This window comes from Cupressus sempervirens, chromosome 9 (assembly GCF_028749045.1).
Source record: "Cupressus sempervirens isolate cs-2001-9-10 chromosome 9, ASM2874904v1, whole genome shotgun sequence".
NCBI classification, from domain to species: domain Eukaryota; kingdom Viridiplantae; phylum Streptophyta; class Pinopsida; order Cupressales; family Cupressaceae; genus Cupressus; species Cupressus sempervirens.
The window spans coordinates 191,829,964-191,848,940 of record NC_143126.1 but is presented as its reverse complement, the minus strand read 5'-3'; the positions used below and the strand labels follow the sequence as shown (position 1 = coordinate 191,848,940).

At 36.4% G+C, this 18,977-nt stretch overlaps 1 protein-coding gene across 4 annotated transcripts; it reads left to right on the top strand.

Annotated features, from left to right (window-relative positions):
* Positions 1 to 564: 564 nt before the first annotated feature.
* On the top strand, positions 565 to 4,490 carry RKF3 (receptor-like kinase in in flowers 3). Of its 4 annotated transcripts, none has more exons than XR_016355988.1 (3): positions 666 to 1,263; positions 1,710 to 3,982; positions 4,094 to 4,490. XR_016355988.1 is itself a non-coding variant. In XM_089799512.1 (2 exons), exon 2 carries the CDS (start codon positions 2,053 to 2,055, stop codon positions 3,916 to 3,918), a length of 1,866 nt encoding a protein of 621 aa, XP_089655638.1. In that variant the 5' UTR covers positions 565 to 1,263; positions 1,710 to 2,052; the 3' UTR covers positions 3,919 to 4,490. The 4 variants fall into 4 exon arrangements, 2 of the variants coding, with proteins under 2 accessions (XP_089655638.1, XP_089655639.1); XR_016355989.1 differs by having other exon boundaries at positions 876 to 1,114; XM_089799512.1 differs by having other exon boundaries at positions 565 to 1,263; positions 1,710 to 4,490.
* Positions 4,491 to 18,977: the final 14,487 nt, after the last annotated feature.

Genomic DNA, 18,977 nt, shown 5'->3' with positions numbered 1-18,977 from the left:
CATTCCTTTTCTAGCCACCTTTCCATGAGTTCCACTAATAGAGTAAACCATCTAGGGGAGAGGACCCAGTACTTGAGCACATTCTAATAGTTGTGACAGTATATGTTAACTTAATACCCATACTTGTTGATCTAATAGCCAACATTTTTGACAAGATTGTACCAATGGATGTGACTTTAAAGTTGTTTTTGTTAATGCTGATTACCCATAAGTGAATGAAAAGTGTCCCTTTTCCCAAAAAACAACCAATAGTGTGATGCCACATCAGCTGCACAAGTATGGGGGTCTCCAATGCACTATGATTGGTCTCACTTTTTGTTGGAGCTGTTTTAGACACTTTGACAAAAAGCATGCTGATGTGGCATCATATTTGATGATGTGGCTCTGAAACATTAGTTATAAGTAGTTGACTTGCCAAATAAGCTACTATCAAAAAATGAGAGTGATTTGAAATTTCTACATAGAATTTTGAGAAGCGCAAAGTTAGGATGCACAACTAAATGGTGGACCCCTATTTCATAGTGAAAATGCTCTGGTATGCACAGCCAAAAAGAGGGCATCAAGAAGGAAACCAAATAAACAAATCTGATGCGGCCACTTTAACTTATCAGAATTTTCAAACATTGGAGTAGGTGCATCGCCCCCGTCAGACGAGTGATGTTTTGGGAAAAAATCAATTCTTTAATCCGCAGAAGACTTCTTTTTAACAGGAGAGATGTCTTATGTAAACACAGCTTTGATAGCAACAACTACGGGTTGAAATTAAATGGACATAGAAAGTGTCTCAGAAATTTATTTCAGAATAAACTGAGCATAAGTCGAAGGGATGCCTGTTTCATAGCCTCTTCATTCGTTACACGTCTTAGTTAATTATGTGGTTACCTAGAAAATTTGTGGGTATGGAAAATTCTTATAATTCCTCGATAAACCCGGCTGGGTATTGCTGGATTTGTTGTAAATTTTATTAAGGCTTGTGAGAAAGTTCAGTTGGAAGTTTCTGGAATGGTTTGGCTTTTGATAAATTTCAGTTGTGATATTACTTTCAAATCTGCCTATTGTAAACCTTATAAATCTCACGCGGCTGCCAGATCTGAGAATACGTTTCCTGATCAAGGTAGATCTTATTCCCTTAATATTGGCGTATTCTTCAATCTGCTAGTACAGTGTGTAAAGAACGAGGCAAATGTTTATCAATAATTTTAGGCAGAGTCGTGTGAAGAAGAAATAATTGTTGAGAGGGTCTAAAATCAAGTATTAAATCAGGTAAAGCTCTTAGCTTGCAGTTATCATATGGAAAAACATAGCTTTTTAAACAGTTATTTTACTGGATGACGAGTCGTTGCTTTGAAAGCCGTTTCGTAAAATTTTTCTCTAAACCTATTAGGTGTATGAACTGGATAAATAATGTTTCTTTTGAAATAGATTTCTATGTTTGGGTTAACTATGTTAGATCATGATTCTAAATGTCTGAGTAAGTGTGGCTTACTGGGAAACATGAATTGATTTTTTGATTTGCATTCACATCTTTATTTTTTGTACGCTGTGTACGTTGTCTCTGACAGTTAGTATGCTCTAGACAAGGATTATGTTATAGAGCTTCTTTCTTTTCTTTAATTTTGTTGCCTGTTTCAAAAGCTATAAGTTTTTTATTTAGATTTGGATGTTTATTCTCAAGTTGTCTAAATTTGTCAATGTTGCATTCGGTTCAGTAACCGTTCAAATGATCCGCCATATGAAGGACGCTGTTTGGGGGGAGTCAATATACGGAAACTAATCCTATTTGAAGAATACATTTCTTTTGAGAAATCTTATTTGGGCCATGCCGAATCAGACGATCCGAGCTGGATCAGGATGTTGCAGGATGGATTAATTTTTTGGAGAAATCTTATCTGGGCATTGCTGAATCAGAAGATACGAGCTGGAAATGGCTTTGAAACTGATATTTTCTCGGAAACTCCTCACCAATAGAAGGAGAAAGTGTAGCTAGAACTAAAATTCTACGCATACCCAATTTGACATCACCCTAATTTTCCCTAGATTTCCCAAGAAATCATGGCTTTGAAACCGATATTTTCAATCACCTTTGTTCTTTCAATCACGATCTGTTGGATTTCAGTCTCTGCAGAATGCCCACTAAACTTCAAAATATTGTCAAATTTCACAGACACGATCAATACAGCCAAAATGAGAAACATCTCTGAGCAATGCCAGGCTGCACGGCAGGGCTTGCATTTAGTTCTCTCTGAATATCTCCTTACAGATAGTCGATTCCTCCCCCCTACAAATTCTTCGTCTGACTGTTGGGAAGCCTTTCAGACACAAATAAATGCATCAGGCACAAGTTTTGACGTCAGAAGCAGTTGTGCGTATGATACCCTGTCTATTTCTCAGGGCTGCCTGAACATCACAACACGGCAAGACTTCGAAGAGAAGGTCCCCTCCAGCAGCAGGCAGAACATGGCTAGAGCTTGTAATCAAACCCTTACTGGCTCTGCCTGCACAGATTGCTCAGCAACTTTATCTACTTCCCCCACAATTTATCTCAAGGGGAATTCTGCATCAAATTTAACAGACTGTACTTCTTATCCAAGCATATATGCTGCCGCACTTCTGAACTCATTTGGGCCGACAGATGCTAATACTGCCGAATGTTTGTTTTTCATTGACCTGAGTTCAAATAACGGTAAGAGAAATTTGGCCTGGGTATATGGCACTATTACTGCAGGGGTTTTATTGGGGGCTATGGTTAGTGGTTTGTTAGGTTTTTTCTACTGGAAACGAAGGAGAGCCATGAAAAAAAGAGCCTTAGTGGAGGATATTCGTATTCATTTTGCTGAGCAATCTTCCATGCACCCTAACAGTACTCTTGTTCGTTTTAACATTGAGGACATCAAGGCAGCCACGAAGAATTTTCATAGAGATAATATTATTGGTGTTGGGGGGTATGGGAATGTTTACAAGGGGGTTTTGTCAGATGGATCAGTTGTTGCTGTGAAGAGGTTCAAGAATTGTACTCCAGCGGGTGATGCAAGTTTTGTGCATGAGGTACAGGTGATTTCCAGTATTCGGCACCGTAATTTGGTGGCACTGAAGGGTTTTTGCATGGCCCCTGTTTCTCTAGAGGGCCACCAGAGAATCATAGTCTGTGAATACATGCCTAATGGTAGTTTACATGATCATCTCTTTGGGCATTGGTCCCACACCAGACTGAATTGGGGTGCCCGCTGCAAGATTGCAGTAGGCATGGCAAGGGGGCTAGCTTACCTGCACCGGGATGTACAACCAGCTATAATTCATAGGGATATCAAGGCAAGCAACATTCTTCTGGATGAGAATTTTGATGCCCGGGTGGCAGATTTTGGGCTTGCCAAGTTTACTCCTGAAGGCGTGACTCATGTGAGCACCAGAGTTGCTGGCACACATGGGTATGTAGCACCAGAATATGCACTGTATGGGCAGTTAACAGAAAAAAGTGATGTATATAGCTTTGGGGTTGTGCTTTTGGAGCTTCTGAGTGGTAGAAAGGCTCTCCTTTCAAATGCACAGTCACAGTCACTGCACATCACTGACTGGGCTTGGTCACTTGTAAAAAAGGGGAGCAGTTTGGAAGTAATTGAACAGGATATGGAGGATCCAGGTACACCAGAAGCAATGGAAAGGTATGTCATGATTGCTTTGCTATGTGCTCATCCACAGTTGCATTGCAGACCAACTATGGATCAAGCATTGAAAATAATGGAGAGTGATCTTCCTCTGCCTCATATTCCAGATCGCCCCCTTCCGCTTATTGCAGACTTGGAAGATATTGAGAGGTCTGCTAGTGCTAGTGGCTCAGGGCAATACTCAAGTGCTTCTGGATACCAATCTTATAGCACAGAGAAGAGCTTCAATGGTTTAGATTCACAGAATGGTCGCTGAATTATATCTCATCTTACAAACCTGAAAATGGTGGTTGAAGCTTTGATTAGGCTCTAACCTGCAGGTCAGTGGATGACAAACTTGAAGCTGCTCAATTTGTCATGGATTTGGTAGATATTGAAATTTAAGATGTCTGCTACTAATAGTGACTTAGACCATTACTCAAGTGCTTCAGGATGATATTACAGTGTAGATATGAGTTTCACTGCTGTAGATTCTCAATGTGGCTGCTGACATTCATCTCATCCTCCAGACCTGAAAATGGTGGTTCAAGCTTTGATAAAACTCTCCCTTGCAGTTTCGTGGATGACAAACTTGTAGCTGCTCAACTTTACTAATTCTTCATGAATGATTTTTGCAGGTGTACAGATTTTGTTATCTTCAATTTTGTGGAGAAATTCTTCATTTGAGAGTTTGTGTGTACATTTGAGGTGAGCTTCATAATCAATTGATGGCAATTCTACAGTCTACTTGTAATATATAAAGCAAAAACAAAACCTCACTTATGTCTTGAGAAAGTAAACTGGATCTTTTAAACTCAATAGGTTTATTTTAAAGACTTTCAGTTGTAATTTTATGTGTTGAATTTCGTCATGTTTCCATGGAAATGTTGCTACAAATACAGAGTCTGAATAAATTCATCATTTTGAAAACCTTATCAATCCTTAGCCAGCTAAAATCTGAACCTTGTTTTTGCTTTGCTTGCAAAACCAGCTCCATGCGATGTTTAAATTTCTCTTTGCCTGTGCTCAACATATAGTAAAGTTTCAGTTTGAAATTTTGTTCCTTAATTTTAAGCCAATAAAAACCATTCATACTAAGAAAGACAGTATAAAAAGGGTTTACAACATTACTTTAGCAAATACTTTGACATATGGTCAGATTTGAACTGGAAGTTAAGCTAAGTTGCTGATTCAGGCTTGGGGATGGATTTGGCTTCAGGAATTTTTTCTTTTCCAATTTGGGTTTGTGGGTGGGTTCGTGAGTGTGTGTGTGTGTGTGTGTGTGTATATATGCGAAAAAAATGTGAAACGTGGATACTTGTAAAACTAAGTCATTTCATTGTATGAATATATCAATGTTACTTGATCATTGATCAATGCAAAATGTCAAAGATAAACATTAAATACTCGTTCATTACTCTATGTTCATGATTGTAAAGAAAATCATACATTGAATTACTAAATTGCAAAATGAAAATTCAAAACATAAACTAGTTCATTAGATTGATATATAATAAAGTTTGAAACATAATGATATATGACAATTGTTTAATAGTTTATCAATGATCATAGACTCATAGTATCAAAGATGCAAATGCCCTTCAAGGGTCAAATGAGTCATCAAAAAATGAGGGATCAATGGCTTCACCCCCAACTATATCTATATCCTCATCATTAGAACCCAAACCGGTTCCACTAGCCCCAGGTGCTGCCACATCCTTCTCCTCCTCAACTTCTAGCAAGGCAATTCTAGCTAGATCCTAGACGGTCATCTCCAAGTCACTAGTCTCCCACAGCTTCTCTGGCCCCTTCTTGTATTTGGGATCCTTGTGTGATATGAGGCGCTAGTTGTTGTGAATATATACCAAGTCCTCTGCTTTCTTGGAACCCAACTGGTTACGCTTCACCGAGTGGATAAAGGAGTATGTACTCCAATTCCGCTCAGTAAGAAAAGAGCTCGCAACCTAGAGAGACAACCAACAAATTTTTAAAAAAAGTAGAAATTGTAAATTATAATATAATAAGAATTTAAGAATGCTAGCTCTATAAGCTAAGTGGTCATAAAAAAGGAGAAAAAAAAGAAACTTAAATACTTACTTGAGACATGATCTTAATGGCAAGAGGTTGGAGGTACATGTAACCTTGCCCATGTAAGTACCACCATCCAATGACATCCATTCTACTTTGGTCATTGATTGCATTAGGGTCTACTTTTTTTTCCTGAGACAAAGTTTGCAAACTCTCTTCTAACATTCGATGCCACCTCAAGATCGCAAAGAGCTTGCTTAATGCACTCTTATACCCACTAGCAACCTTAGGATCTCTGTATGGTGCCACTCTACTTGGAATAGAAAGTATCTCACCACTATAATACTTCGGAGAAAGTGCATATGCCAGGAGGTGTAAAGGTGTAGTCATCTTGTTCCAGCAATGTAGAACAATTTTCTCCACCTGTTTGTAGAAGGTTTCCTCAGGATATTGATCTCTTCTCTGAATAACCTAGGATGTCAAATGATGTTCATGTAAGTTATCTTGATGTAGTGTTAATTAAAATTAAAAATCAAAATCTCTCAATAAACAAGGATAAAGTATTGTATAAAGATTTAAATTACCATTTTCACTCTCTCTAGCATGGAGTCCATGGCATCATATATGTCCCCCAAACAAGGCTCATTAGTGTCGGCAAACTGAACCATAGACATGATGGGCTTGGTGAATTCTAATACATATTCCACTCTATTCCAAAAATCATCACCCAAGATCAAATCCTTTACATTTTTAGCCCTTTCTGTATCAGCTTGCTTCCATCCACCCCATTGGTTGCTAATAACCATTTGGCACAATGCTGGTCTCACCTTCACAAGTCGTCTAAGGACAATTGTGTGCGAAGCAAACCTTGTTTCAGCAACCTATTACCTTGTTAACTCAAATTGTAAGTTAATATCACATTTCAAATAAGTAAACAACACAAAACCATTCTATTCAATATTGTAAAGTATGACACAAAATGATAAATGAAACTAAATAAAATTACCTTCAATAATTCCACGCAGGAGAAAATTCTGAAAATTGCTTGTGACATATGGTGGGTTGTCACAAACATTTGGATCTCCTCACCCTCCTCATACACTTTTTTCACCCATTCAATTTGGGTGCCAATTGCTTTCATCACCAAGTTCAAGGAGTGGACGGTGCATGGTGTCCAAAAGATATGATCATAATGTGCTTCTACCTAAGCACTTGCAGCCCTACAAACTTTAGCATTGTCCGTTATTACTTGGACAACATTGTCAACTTCCATGGACTCTATGGATTCAATGAGAAGTCGGGCAATAAAATTTACATCCTTTACTTGCCCTTCACAATCAACCGCCCTCAACAGCATTGCTCCCTTGGGGGAAACACCAATCACGTTTATTAATGGACGGTTTTTGCAATCTTTCCATCCTTCCACACCCTGACTTTAAAGATCAAGTTTATAAAATAGAAGTTCTATTCAAGCGCAATGTCTCTAATAATGAAGATTCATGGAAGGTGTTTTAAGATGATAAACACATACTAAAATTCATTGAAGGGGAAGATCCTTTTGAATGCTTGTATTTTGAAGGAAGCACTAATGCAAATAGTGATGATTCAGTGACAGGTGATAAAAGAAAACAGAGCCTGATATGATTCAATTGATAGGTAATATAGACAATATTGAACCTTGTTTGGATCCAAGAATCTCTAATTGGTTTGAGGAGGGTGTCTACATTCTTTCTCTCACTATGCAATATGGTGGTTCTCAACTTTTCATATTCAAGGCCTTGGTAACCACAAGGTGCTTCATTTATTGCTTGTACCAACTCTCTCCAATATGGTGATCTCACTAGATTGAATGGAACACCGTTTGTAAAGAGGCAACATCCGACCTTATGTCAACAATTTCTCTCAATTCATTTTGAAATGCCTTATCTAATGGGCCTCTCTTGCAGGATGGGGGTGTTTCTATTTCTTCTTCATCCGTAGAAGGGTTAGGTAGGAAGGGATGTTGTTTAGTGGCTGTTTGAAAGGGTGGTGTTGGTGGTTTTTGCTTTGTTCTATCTTTTTTACCCTTTGACACTAACCTATCAGACTCTTGTTGTTCTTTTAACATGCCTGCTATTTGAGAAGCTGACAAACCCTTTCTACCTCCATTTGGGGGCCCCTTACACATGCTAATCCCTTGACCTGTTGGGCCTATGAAATGATGTTTAACTCGGTAATATGGGCTTCTATATTGGGTTTGGCAAAAAATGCATTTCAATGTATACCCTCCCCCTCCAACACATTGCTCAATTCTTGTTGTATACTTCCACAAAGGAGAACTTTTATCGATTTTAAATCTTGGGGATCCCTCCCCTTCCACTGAACTCTGACTACTCATTCTTGCAATTTATATCAAAAATAATAATAAATATTTCAAAACTTATACAAGAACTTGATAAAATTTTAGAACAATAAAAAACTAAAAACAAACTATCAAAGGAGCAAAGGGAAGGATCAAATGCATACCTGGGGCTGGAACACTCAACATTGATTTTTGGAAGGATTTGAGACTCCGCAAACAATCTCTTCCAATTTCTCTTCAAACTTGCAAAATGTCCACACCTAAATGAGAGAGCAAAATGAGAAAGAAAATGGGAGATTAGAGGAATGAAATGTTTCTTATTGGGCTTCTTTTAGGGTTAGAAACAAAAAACAATAAAAAAACCTATTTTTTAATGTTTTTGAAGTGACTTTTTTGGCCCCAAGGACCATGGGTCCTCCTGGATTTGCCTGGGTCTGTGGTGGGTTCAGGCAGGGTCCCTGTTTGGGACTGTGGGTCCCTGCAGCGCGGACCCGGGCGCACTCACGGTCCCTATTATAGGGACCCTGCCTGGACCCGAGCTCGAATCTGGACCCGGACGAATCTGGATCCGGACCTGAGCTCCAGGGTCCAAACCCGGCTTCTTAGAATTTAAGTGATCAGATAGTGGATTAGATGAATCAGAGGTTGATAGTATTTTGGACTGAGCACTTAGTGAACTACTTAATTAAGGTGAAATGAGCTCTTTTAACTCTTTGTTACATTGACCTAGAGATTGGACAAGTTTAAATTTCCAAAAACATGAAACTCTTTTGAAGGTCACTGGGAATTGACTTCACATGACACAATCAGAGACCACGTAAGGACAGGTTGGACTGTGATAAAATAGAACTTTACTGTTAAGCCTTGGTTCCAGCTGGAATTCCACTGCAGTGGGTCACAGAGCTGAAGATTGTTCCAATGCCATCTTTTCGTGGTTTTTGAAACACATACAAGAAACTGTTTTTTTTCACTACAGTTTGGGGACACAACCCTCAAACACAGATGGGTGGTGCCTCAGGATGAGAAATATAAGGTATGTGTTTAGTGTGTTATTTTTCATGTGCAAATTAGATTTCCTTATATCATTCCTATTTTGCAAACTGGAAGCTGGCAGGGTTTTAATGAATGCCACAAAATGGGTTCTGCACTGGGTAGAAAGTGGGGTTCAACTTCTATGGCACAATGGAATGCTTCATCTAAAGAAATGTTCTATGTTTTTTAGTCTGGGATCTCTGGGTAGATCAGTGATTAAATTTCCTGAATTAATTGGACTTACCTAAATAAGTTCAGTAATGTATGAAACGTGGAGTATATTTGTCCTGCCAAGTCAATATCTGAGAAACATTGTTGAGTTGCTGGAAATTTTTAGGTTATCTGTAACAATAACTCCCAAAACTTGATTGTGAACTTCAGAAATTAAGATCAATTTTGTTAATCGATGTTGCAAGCTCTTGTAGTGGTTTTTTTCATGAATGGTAAGTAATATCATATTTCATCATTTTCATTCAAATTTGTAATTACTAATAACATTCTAGGTTTCATGCTGGGAAGCATATACGTAATTTAGTTCATTCTTGAATCATGGAACTATGTTAATATGTTAGCACTCACCGAGGTAACTCTGAAGTTGAGTTTCGAAATGAGTGTGTTATAGGAGGTGAATACCATAATACTTCTGCATTGTTTTTCTGGGTTCCCAGATGACTGTTATCTTTAGATAATATTTGCAGTAGATATTCAACGAATAAATTATAAAATACTTTTTCATGTGATAATGTAGAGCACACGAGTGTGCATTCCTGAGGACATCACCGATGGAGGTTAGGCATTGCCAGTGGTGTTGCTTATTGACATGACCATCTTTCAAGATTTTCTTTGGTATTTGTAGGACCTTGATGGGTACATGTTTTGTGAAGCCTTTTGTGGGGTTCACACAATCTTGGCTAAATCTCCTAAGCCAACAAAATTACAGATATCAGAGATTGAATTCTGTTTGTCATAGCATTCGAGTATCTTCTGTCTGTTGCTAATGTATAATATAGCTAACTTTCCAAATGTATGCCTGTAGTCCTGCAGTTTACATAATTACAGAGTCTTTAAGCTCACCCACCTCATTTTTGTATCTTTTATGTAAGATAATTACTTAGGTGGATGTGAAAATATTTCACTGGTGTACTTTGATGCTTTTTTGAAAGGCTCAAGGTGATAAACTGATGTCTTTGTTCTTTTCTCTTTAGAAAAGAACAATACATTAGAATATCAAATAGGGTATGCATATCCTGCAGATTACGGTTTAAATATAAACAGTTACACTTCTATTGTAAAGAGATTAGTGACACTTCTATTTTCAACATGTCCGAGTCTGTATTATTAGAAATATGGGCAGAGATTTGAGGAGTCTCTATAGAAGCTCTACATAAAATTTTCTACACATAATACACTTCCAGTTTTTCATTATTTTTCAATCAAATACATCACACTTATATAGGAGTTTAATCTCCTATATCGTAGGAAACTCCTGAAACAACTTTTCCAAATATATAGAGTTGTTTGAACCATAGAAGTATAAATTGTTTTGAGAAAAAATTGGCAAAACCAAAAGAGTAGGATTTTTTGAAAAAATTGGATTTGCCGAAAATCATAAAAAGTTGAAGAAAAGCAGTCTGAAATTACTTTCTTTTTTAACAAAGAGTATTTCCATAGCATAAATATATTGATAAAACAACTGGATAGATATGATAAAACAGTAGCCATTAATCATGATAAGTCTGAAATGTATATGATTGATTTTTTCCAGAGTTCACTGCAAATGTACTTGCATTGCCATTTTGGGTTATTCTTCCAAATGACAGCCATCTCTCTAATATAGGATAAAGTATGGATAGACATGTCCCTTCTCGGGATAGGTCTATTCATTAGTATTTAATTAATATAATGACAAATAAATATCTGATATATTTAATATATTAATATATATATATATTATATCTCATATATATAATCTAAGTAGTCGAATTGGGTACGGGTACATGGGTACGAAACACTGGTACGACATAATCTAATTTAGGTGTTGGGTACGGGTACGGGTACGCCCACACATATATATACAAGAAATCTATATCTATATAATATATATGTATGTGTGCTGCTATAAAACATACCAATATAAAAAACAAATTAAATTTAGAATTCAAATACCAATAAAATATGCTAGCAGCTAAATAAAACCATTATAAATTTCAGATTTTGAAACATAAGTATTATATATGAAATTCAGTTTCCAATATTAAAAAAAATCGAGCTAGTGTCATGAAATATAGTTATTGTTTACAACAGAAATAATACTAGAAATCACTGATCAGCTCACTAATCAGAAACATATGGGTCATCATCAATAGCAAGATTGTCATCAACATTGACATTAGATGATTGAATCCCACTATTACTTGCACTAAAAATATGTTGGCTACTTAAATCCTCCATTGGTAAAGTTAGTGCACCAATAGGAAGATCCAAGTCAATAGACTTTGGTTCTACATCTCATAATTTTGCTGCCCCTTCCTTGTACTCATCATATTTGTGAGTAAGAATGTGCAAGTTTGAATGCACATAGACTAAATCCTTAACTTTGCTTGATGCCAACCGATTGCGCTTCACTGAATGGATGAATGAGTATGTACTCCAATTTCGTCCAGTTGAAGATGAACTAGCAACCTAATGAAGCAAAAGGAAGATCTCATTGGAGTCTCTAAAATTTAATTAAATCAAATGGGTTTGTTAATTTCAAAATGACAACCAGATTTAGAGTTTATACAAATTCATAAACTTAGCTGTGATAAAACTTTGATTGCCAGAATTTGGAGGTCTGGTGATTTGTGGCCATTGAGGTACTGCCAAGAGTGAGCATCCTTCCTATACTTGTCACGAACAACAGCAAGACTATGACTAGTGGATGATACAAAATCAGCAAATTCACTTGTAACTGCATCCTTAATTTCAATATCAGGGAAGAGTTTAGCAATAGCTTTCCTAAACCCTTCACTTACTTCTGCATCACGATATGGTGGCACCCTTGTTGGCAAAGCAAGAATCTCTTCACTATAATATTTGAGACTAAATAAGAAGGCAAGAAGATGGAGTGGGGTGGTCATTTTGTTCCATCGCTCAACACATATTAATCACACCTCCTTGAAGAAGGTTTCTTCAGGGTCTTGTTGTTTTGCATTTATGATAGATTTCATATTCTCAATCATTGAGTCTATTCCATCATAAACCTCCCCCAAGCATGGCTTATCCATATCAGTAAAGCGTATCATACCTAGGATGGGCTCTATAAAACTAAGAAGGTATTTTGCACGACTCCACCAAGTTTCATCCAAAATCCTTTTCCTAATATCAATTGCCCTCTCACTATTGGACTACCTCTATGTCTTCCATTGGTGGCTGATCATCATATAAGAAAGTGCCTCTCGAACTTTCACAAGCCGTCTCAAGACAATTGTATTTGATGTGAATCTAGTCTCGGCAACCTAATTGAAAATTTAAAAAAAAACAAGTAATTAAAAATAAAGAATATGTACATATATAATTTTGCTGAAATAAATAAGATAATAACTAACGTATAACATAAAAATGTAGTATTTGAATTTTGGATTACCTTCAGTAGCTCTAGCCACGAGAATGATCTAAAGATAGCTTAGTAGAAATGGTGGTTCGTTATGAACATTTGGATATCTCGAGCTTCATCATAAACTTGTTTGATCCAAGTTGTTTTAGTACCCAACTTCTATAGCATGAGGTTGAGTGAATGCACGACACAAGGTGTCCAAATATATGTGGGAATTGTGTCTCAACTAACATACCAGTTGCTCTATAGTCTTTTGCATTGTTTGTTACAATTTGGACAACATTTTTAGGGCCTACTTCATTAATGCATTCTATGAGAATGTTAGCAATGAATTGCGCATCCTTTACTTGGCCCTCACAATCAACAACTTTTAGAAACATTTCCCCTTTAGGGGATGTTGCAATCACATTAATCAAGGGTCTATTTTTTACGTCCTTCCACCTATTAGAAATAATGGACACACATGTTTCTTTCCATGAGGCTTTAATAGGAGCCAATGAAGTTTTTATATGCTCGACCTCCTTTGTCAATAAAGTGGTATGAACCTTCTCATACCTTGGGCCTGTGTACCCCTTTGGAGCTTCATTTATTTTTCTTATCATGTCTTGCTAGTAGGGTGATTTGACAACATTGAATGATAAATCGTTTCTTAGTACGAGTTGATTCAGAATAAAAAATTGAGGGGAATTGACTATGGGCACGTACAGGGATTGATTTTTCAAAGTTGCAACAATTCAACCATTTTCGTTTCGTTTCGGTGCAATTCATGTGCTAATGTGGTGATTCCACGTTGACTCCTATCAATGGCCAGACTTTGATTGCGGATACAACCCTAAAATATCTTGTTTACATTCTACAAACCATTTTTACATTGAGGTAATATGTTATTCATATTGTGTATGAATCTTGTTTATCTTTCCTAGCTAAGAGGGAGTGTTAATGTTTGGTAACTTTAGTGTTAATGAGGAAAATATGTTTTGATAATGAATCAAACAAATCAATATTCAAGCCTTTCCATAGTCAGGCAAAACATATCCTATATCTATTTCCTTATCATGTTTTTCACTCTTCAATTTCATTATTTGATCCTTGATCCCTTTCTCACTTCCTGCAGTTATTAGTCTACATATAATTATATACAATGATCTGTGGTTTTGAAATGATTGGTTGTTTACTATTGTGTTGGAGGTAGCACTAGCATCCGTATGGAATCTCTTAGATTTGTTCTGTACCACATCTCTATACGGTAGGTTCTTGCTTATTGGGTAGTTCAAGCTTACAAATGTAGTCAAATCTACTATATCATAGAGATAATCTAGACTACAACAACATAGTCTCTAAGCGACTACCATCATAGTGGACTAGGCCTAGTCAATTTAAAATTCACTTAACAAAATTGTATTTCATTTTTCCATAGCCAAGATTACAATCATTCTTCCTTTTGTCTATTTATTTGATGACACACTATTGGACCCCAATACAATATTTCTTGACTAGTCATGACATGAACTCCTGACAACGTTTGGATACCAGTCTAATCCTTCCACGTTGGATGTAAATATTAAAGAACAACTTCTTGGTGGGTAGAATTTGCTTGTATAATTTATCTCTTCAAAATATTTTCTAAAAAATCTCTAGTTATAATCTCTATATTTTCATCTCTTTTTCTACATTTCTAGCCTGGCTCTGATACCATGTTATTTTTCTAGAGATCACTGCAAATGTAGTTGCATTGTCATTTTGGTATATTTTTCCAAATGACATCCATATCTCTAATATAGGATGAAGTATATACACGCCCGTTCACAGAACATGTCTATTCATTAATATTTAATTAATATAATGACAAATAAATATCTAATATATTAAATATATTAATAAATAATACACACACACATATATCACACTTATATATATATATCTCACACTTATATATATGATGTGTATTTGCACTATATTTTATCCAACTAAAGTTGCCAAACATTAACAATGATAAACTTTTTCTAAATTTGTCGCATTTCCTGTTTTAGGTAAATTTGGGGGAATTAATACACCTTAGTCTTTGCTTAGTCAAAGAGGCATAAGCCTTTAGGCTCGTTCTCCCATATTAGATAGCCATAACTACTTTTTAACAACCCTCTTTGAACTAATACACTCATGAGCCTCATTACTCTATAGGGTTGCATTCCATAACATGTGTGAACAAGAGCTCTTTGAGAGCTGGAGTCCTTGCCTCTAGGAAAACAAATTGGACGTAATATATGTTAAAATTATGGTTTTGAAAAGAGAAGTTATAAATTTTAGCAAATTTACTTTAGATTTTTAGCAATTATTTTAAATTTTAATTTTATAGAATAATGTGGCAACTACCCATTGTCTAAAAATATACAACATAATGTAATGTATTATAAAATTGCAAGATTTGAATGAATAGACTTTTAACTAAGAAATTTAAGATTTTTAAAATTTTATTACATAAGTTAAATTTTGAGATTAATTGTTTTAATTTTTTTTAATTGATATATAGTAAAGTTTATATATATAAAGCAATACAATTCTTAATAGCAATAATATATTTTAATAGAAAATCAAATTTAGTAATTATTGATTTATATAAAATCAATTTTTAAAATAATATAAAATATATTAACATTTTTAAATACTATATTCAAAACTAAAAATTGTGGTATTAATATTGATAAGACATTAATTTTGTTGTGAAAGATAAAAACATGATTTTTTATTAATAAATCTAATCAACTTGTGACAAATATTTAAAAGATAAAGTTTTAATTATTTTATGACTCTAATGAACTTGTGACAAATATACAAAAGATAAAGTTGTAATTAATAATGAAGTTGTCACAAATATGTAAAAGATAGAGTGCAATTAATGAATTCATTAATGCATGTTGGAAAATATTGTATTTTTTGAAATGGAAAAATAAAATAAACCCCACCAAAAATGTAATGGACCAATTAGAAAAAGGTAATAAATCAACATAAATTAATTTTAAAATAGAAAGTTTGTTGAACTTTAAGAATAACTTTAGAAATAGAGTAATTGTTGTCAAAAATTAATAGGCAGGGGGGTAAAAAAAAACATTAGTACCTTGCCTATAAATAGGTAGGGACTAACAATCTCTTGTCTTCTTCACACTTTCGCAACTATTTTCTCATAAACAATATTTTAAATATTAATTAGATATTACTTAAACTGGGTGCCTTAGCCTCCATCGTCTATCAAAAATACATGGAGAGTTGAAGGTAGGACAAAAAGCCTCAATTTGTTGTTGTATATTTGTGCACAACAAGAACAAACATGCAGATAACAGAGTTGTTTAAATTTGTAAGGTCTTACTATGGCAAAACTAATGGGCTTGTGATAGCCATAGCCTTCTCAGCAGCACTGGTACTTGTCTACAGTTTGTTAAAACCCAGCCATATATCATGGCCTAAGAACCATTTGCAGCTGCCTCCAAGACCTGCGGCACTACCTATGATGGGAAGTCTTCACCATTTGGGAAAGCTTCCCCATAGAGGGCTTGCTCATCTTGCTTGCAAATATGGACCCGTTATGTTCCTTCACCTGGGCTTTGTGCCCTCTCTCATCGTCTTTTCTCCTGAGATGGAAAGCTTATTCTCAAGACTCACGACCTAAACTTTGCTGCCACAGTCTCCTCGCAATAGTTATTAATCATGCTTTAAGTGCGATTTTTTTTGCCGATCAAATGCAATTATTTGCCCAAAAATTGTTGACCATAGTTGACCAATTTTAGCCAATTTTTTGGGGTAAACATCGGCACCAACCCTGATTCCAGATTAATTGTGATTTTTTGCAATTTTTCACTACTATGGTTTGAACAATTAAACACAATATAATAACCTATATAACAACCTTTAACAAACCTACCACATTATTATTTTATGCATCCTATGATGCAATATTCCTATCACCTCCCATATTGCATCTTCTCCAAACGGGAATAGTGTACCAACCCACATTCAGTAGTTCATCATAAAGGATGAGTTGGGACATACACATGTACTCATGACAAATAATGGCTGAACTAGCCTCACCATACTTTCATCTAAGGACAAAGACAAACACATTGGCCCATGGTACCAAGGATAGTGACTAACACATTTATCTAAGGTCTTACTTCATATCTAGATATGGACAAACACATCTATTGAAGATTAGGTTTATGAACAAGACACACATCTGCTCACAACAATTATGATTGGGAACATACCCAATCATAGTCACCAACTCTTTTGATTGTTTTGGAAAAAGAGGGGTAAAAATTTATTAAAACATAAAGAAATACAACAAGGAGAGCTCAACAAGGAGCTCTATCCTGAGCAACAAGTTCATCAAATTCTTGCACCATCTCAAAGGGAAGTTGCCCCTTATTCATAACATTCTAGCCCGGAGCATGACTAGAAGCCCATTTGGCTAAACAATCAGCAGCTCTATTCCATTTACGAGGAATAAAGTAAACCTAATGAACTCAAAAGAGGTACAAAAGAGAATAATATGATTAACAACAGTGGCCAACTGCCAACTAACATCCTCAACCTCCTGCAAGGAAAGCAAGTTCACCACCACTTGAGAATCAGACTCATAGATAATCTTGCTCCATCCCCGCAAGCAACATTGTTCCATAGCATATAAAATATCCTGAGCCTCCATGAGATTGCTACTATAATCACCCTTATGTACTGAGTAAAAGAATTCAACGTCACCATAACTACAATGAGCCACTCCCCTAATACTAGCAAGGCCTGGATTCCCTCAAGAAGAACCATCAGTGTTAATTTTCAGAACTCCATGGGGAGGAGTCCAATGCCCATCCCAATTCATCCGACCTTTCCTCTGATGCCGAGGCTACTTGGACACTCTTGGAAACATTTGAGCTGCAACCCCATCTTGAAGATGAAAATTAAGGTGATTGCATATAGCAAGATCAACCAGATCCATACCTCCATCTAGCGCACACTTTACTTGAATAGTTTCCTGAAGAGAGTGTGAGATCTTCCACCAAAGATGCATAACACCAAGCCAAACATCTTGGAAGATTTGATGATTCCTCTCTAGCCAGACATGCCTGAGCATGAACAATGGGCCAGCAATCCAAGCAACATGGAGAGGAGAAGACTTGGAGGGAGTACTACCCAGGCGGGCCCAGAACTCAGGCAAAGAGGGAGCATGCCTATAGGAGCAACCCTAAGCACTCCACCAAAGGTGCCATAGTTGAGTAGAATAGGAGCAATGGAAGAAAAAATGGGAGACAGACTCCTCCCCATTACCACACAAAACACAATAAGAGGGGCCCTAAAATCCATGTTTACAAAGATTATCCCATGTAAGACAACGGTTGTGAGCCACTAGCCACATGAAAAAATTGCACTTGGACCAAGAAACTTTATTCCAAACTTGCTTCCACCAAGGGACCTCAACATCCCCAAATAATTGTCTAGTTATCTCCTGATACCCAGCAGAGACATGATATTTACCAGACAAGGTACCTCCCCAAGCCAAAACATCTGGACCTAGCAAAGAGGAACACTCTCTAGAGGCCAGAATCTGAGAAAGCTCCTGATGATCCATGTTTGTGCCTCCAGGAGGCCAATCAGAAGAGTGCTTCCATCTGTAACCAACAACAAGTTTCAATTGATAAGGAGTCTTGTAATGAGCCACTTTATCCCATCCAGCGGCATGAAAACAATCACAAAGAGTCTGAAGATTAGGGTACATGGATAATATGGATGGGAATCCATCCCAAGCATCAGACCAAAAAAAAGCCTTAGAACCTCCCTTACATATTCAAAACAAACTTCTCTTGACTAACACCACACCAGTCTTCAAAGTATGCCAAACCATTGAGCCACGACGTTCAAGAGGAATTGCAGAAATAGAGCAAGGATCAGCACCATGAAAATATTTACAGGTGATAATACGAGCCCAAAGTTGATGTTGTCTAGACCTCTCTTTTGATTGTTGGTGCAAACATATTCAATCATTTACATCTTCTTGTGAATGGGGAAAACACAATCATTCACAAACAACTAACCATTCATAGACACACAATTTTGATTTGATTAGAAAATATATCCCTGCTCAAAATTTTCGTCTGGAGGGTCTTTAGTAGCCACCTCTAAAAGGTAGTTTTCTTCATCATCTGCAGCCAATGCCTTGTCTCTATTTAGCTTGTCATCAAGGAGATCCTTGGCATGTTGAGTGCAATTCATAATAATGTGTCCCCTTTTCCAATAGAAGGACAAAATTCTATCTTTGAAGAAATATCTCCCTCTGATGTAAGAACTAGATTTGGAT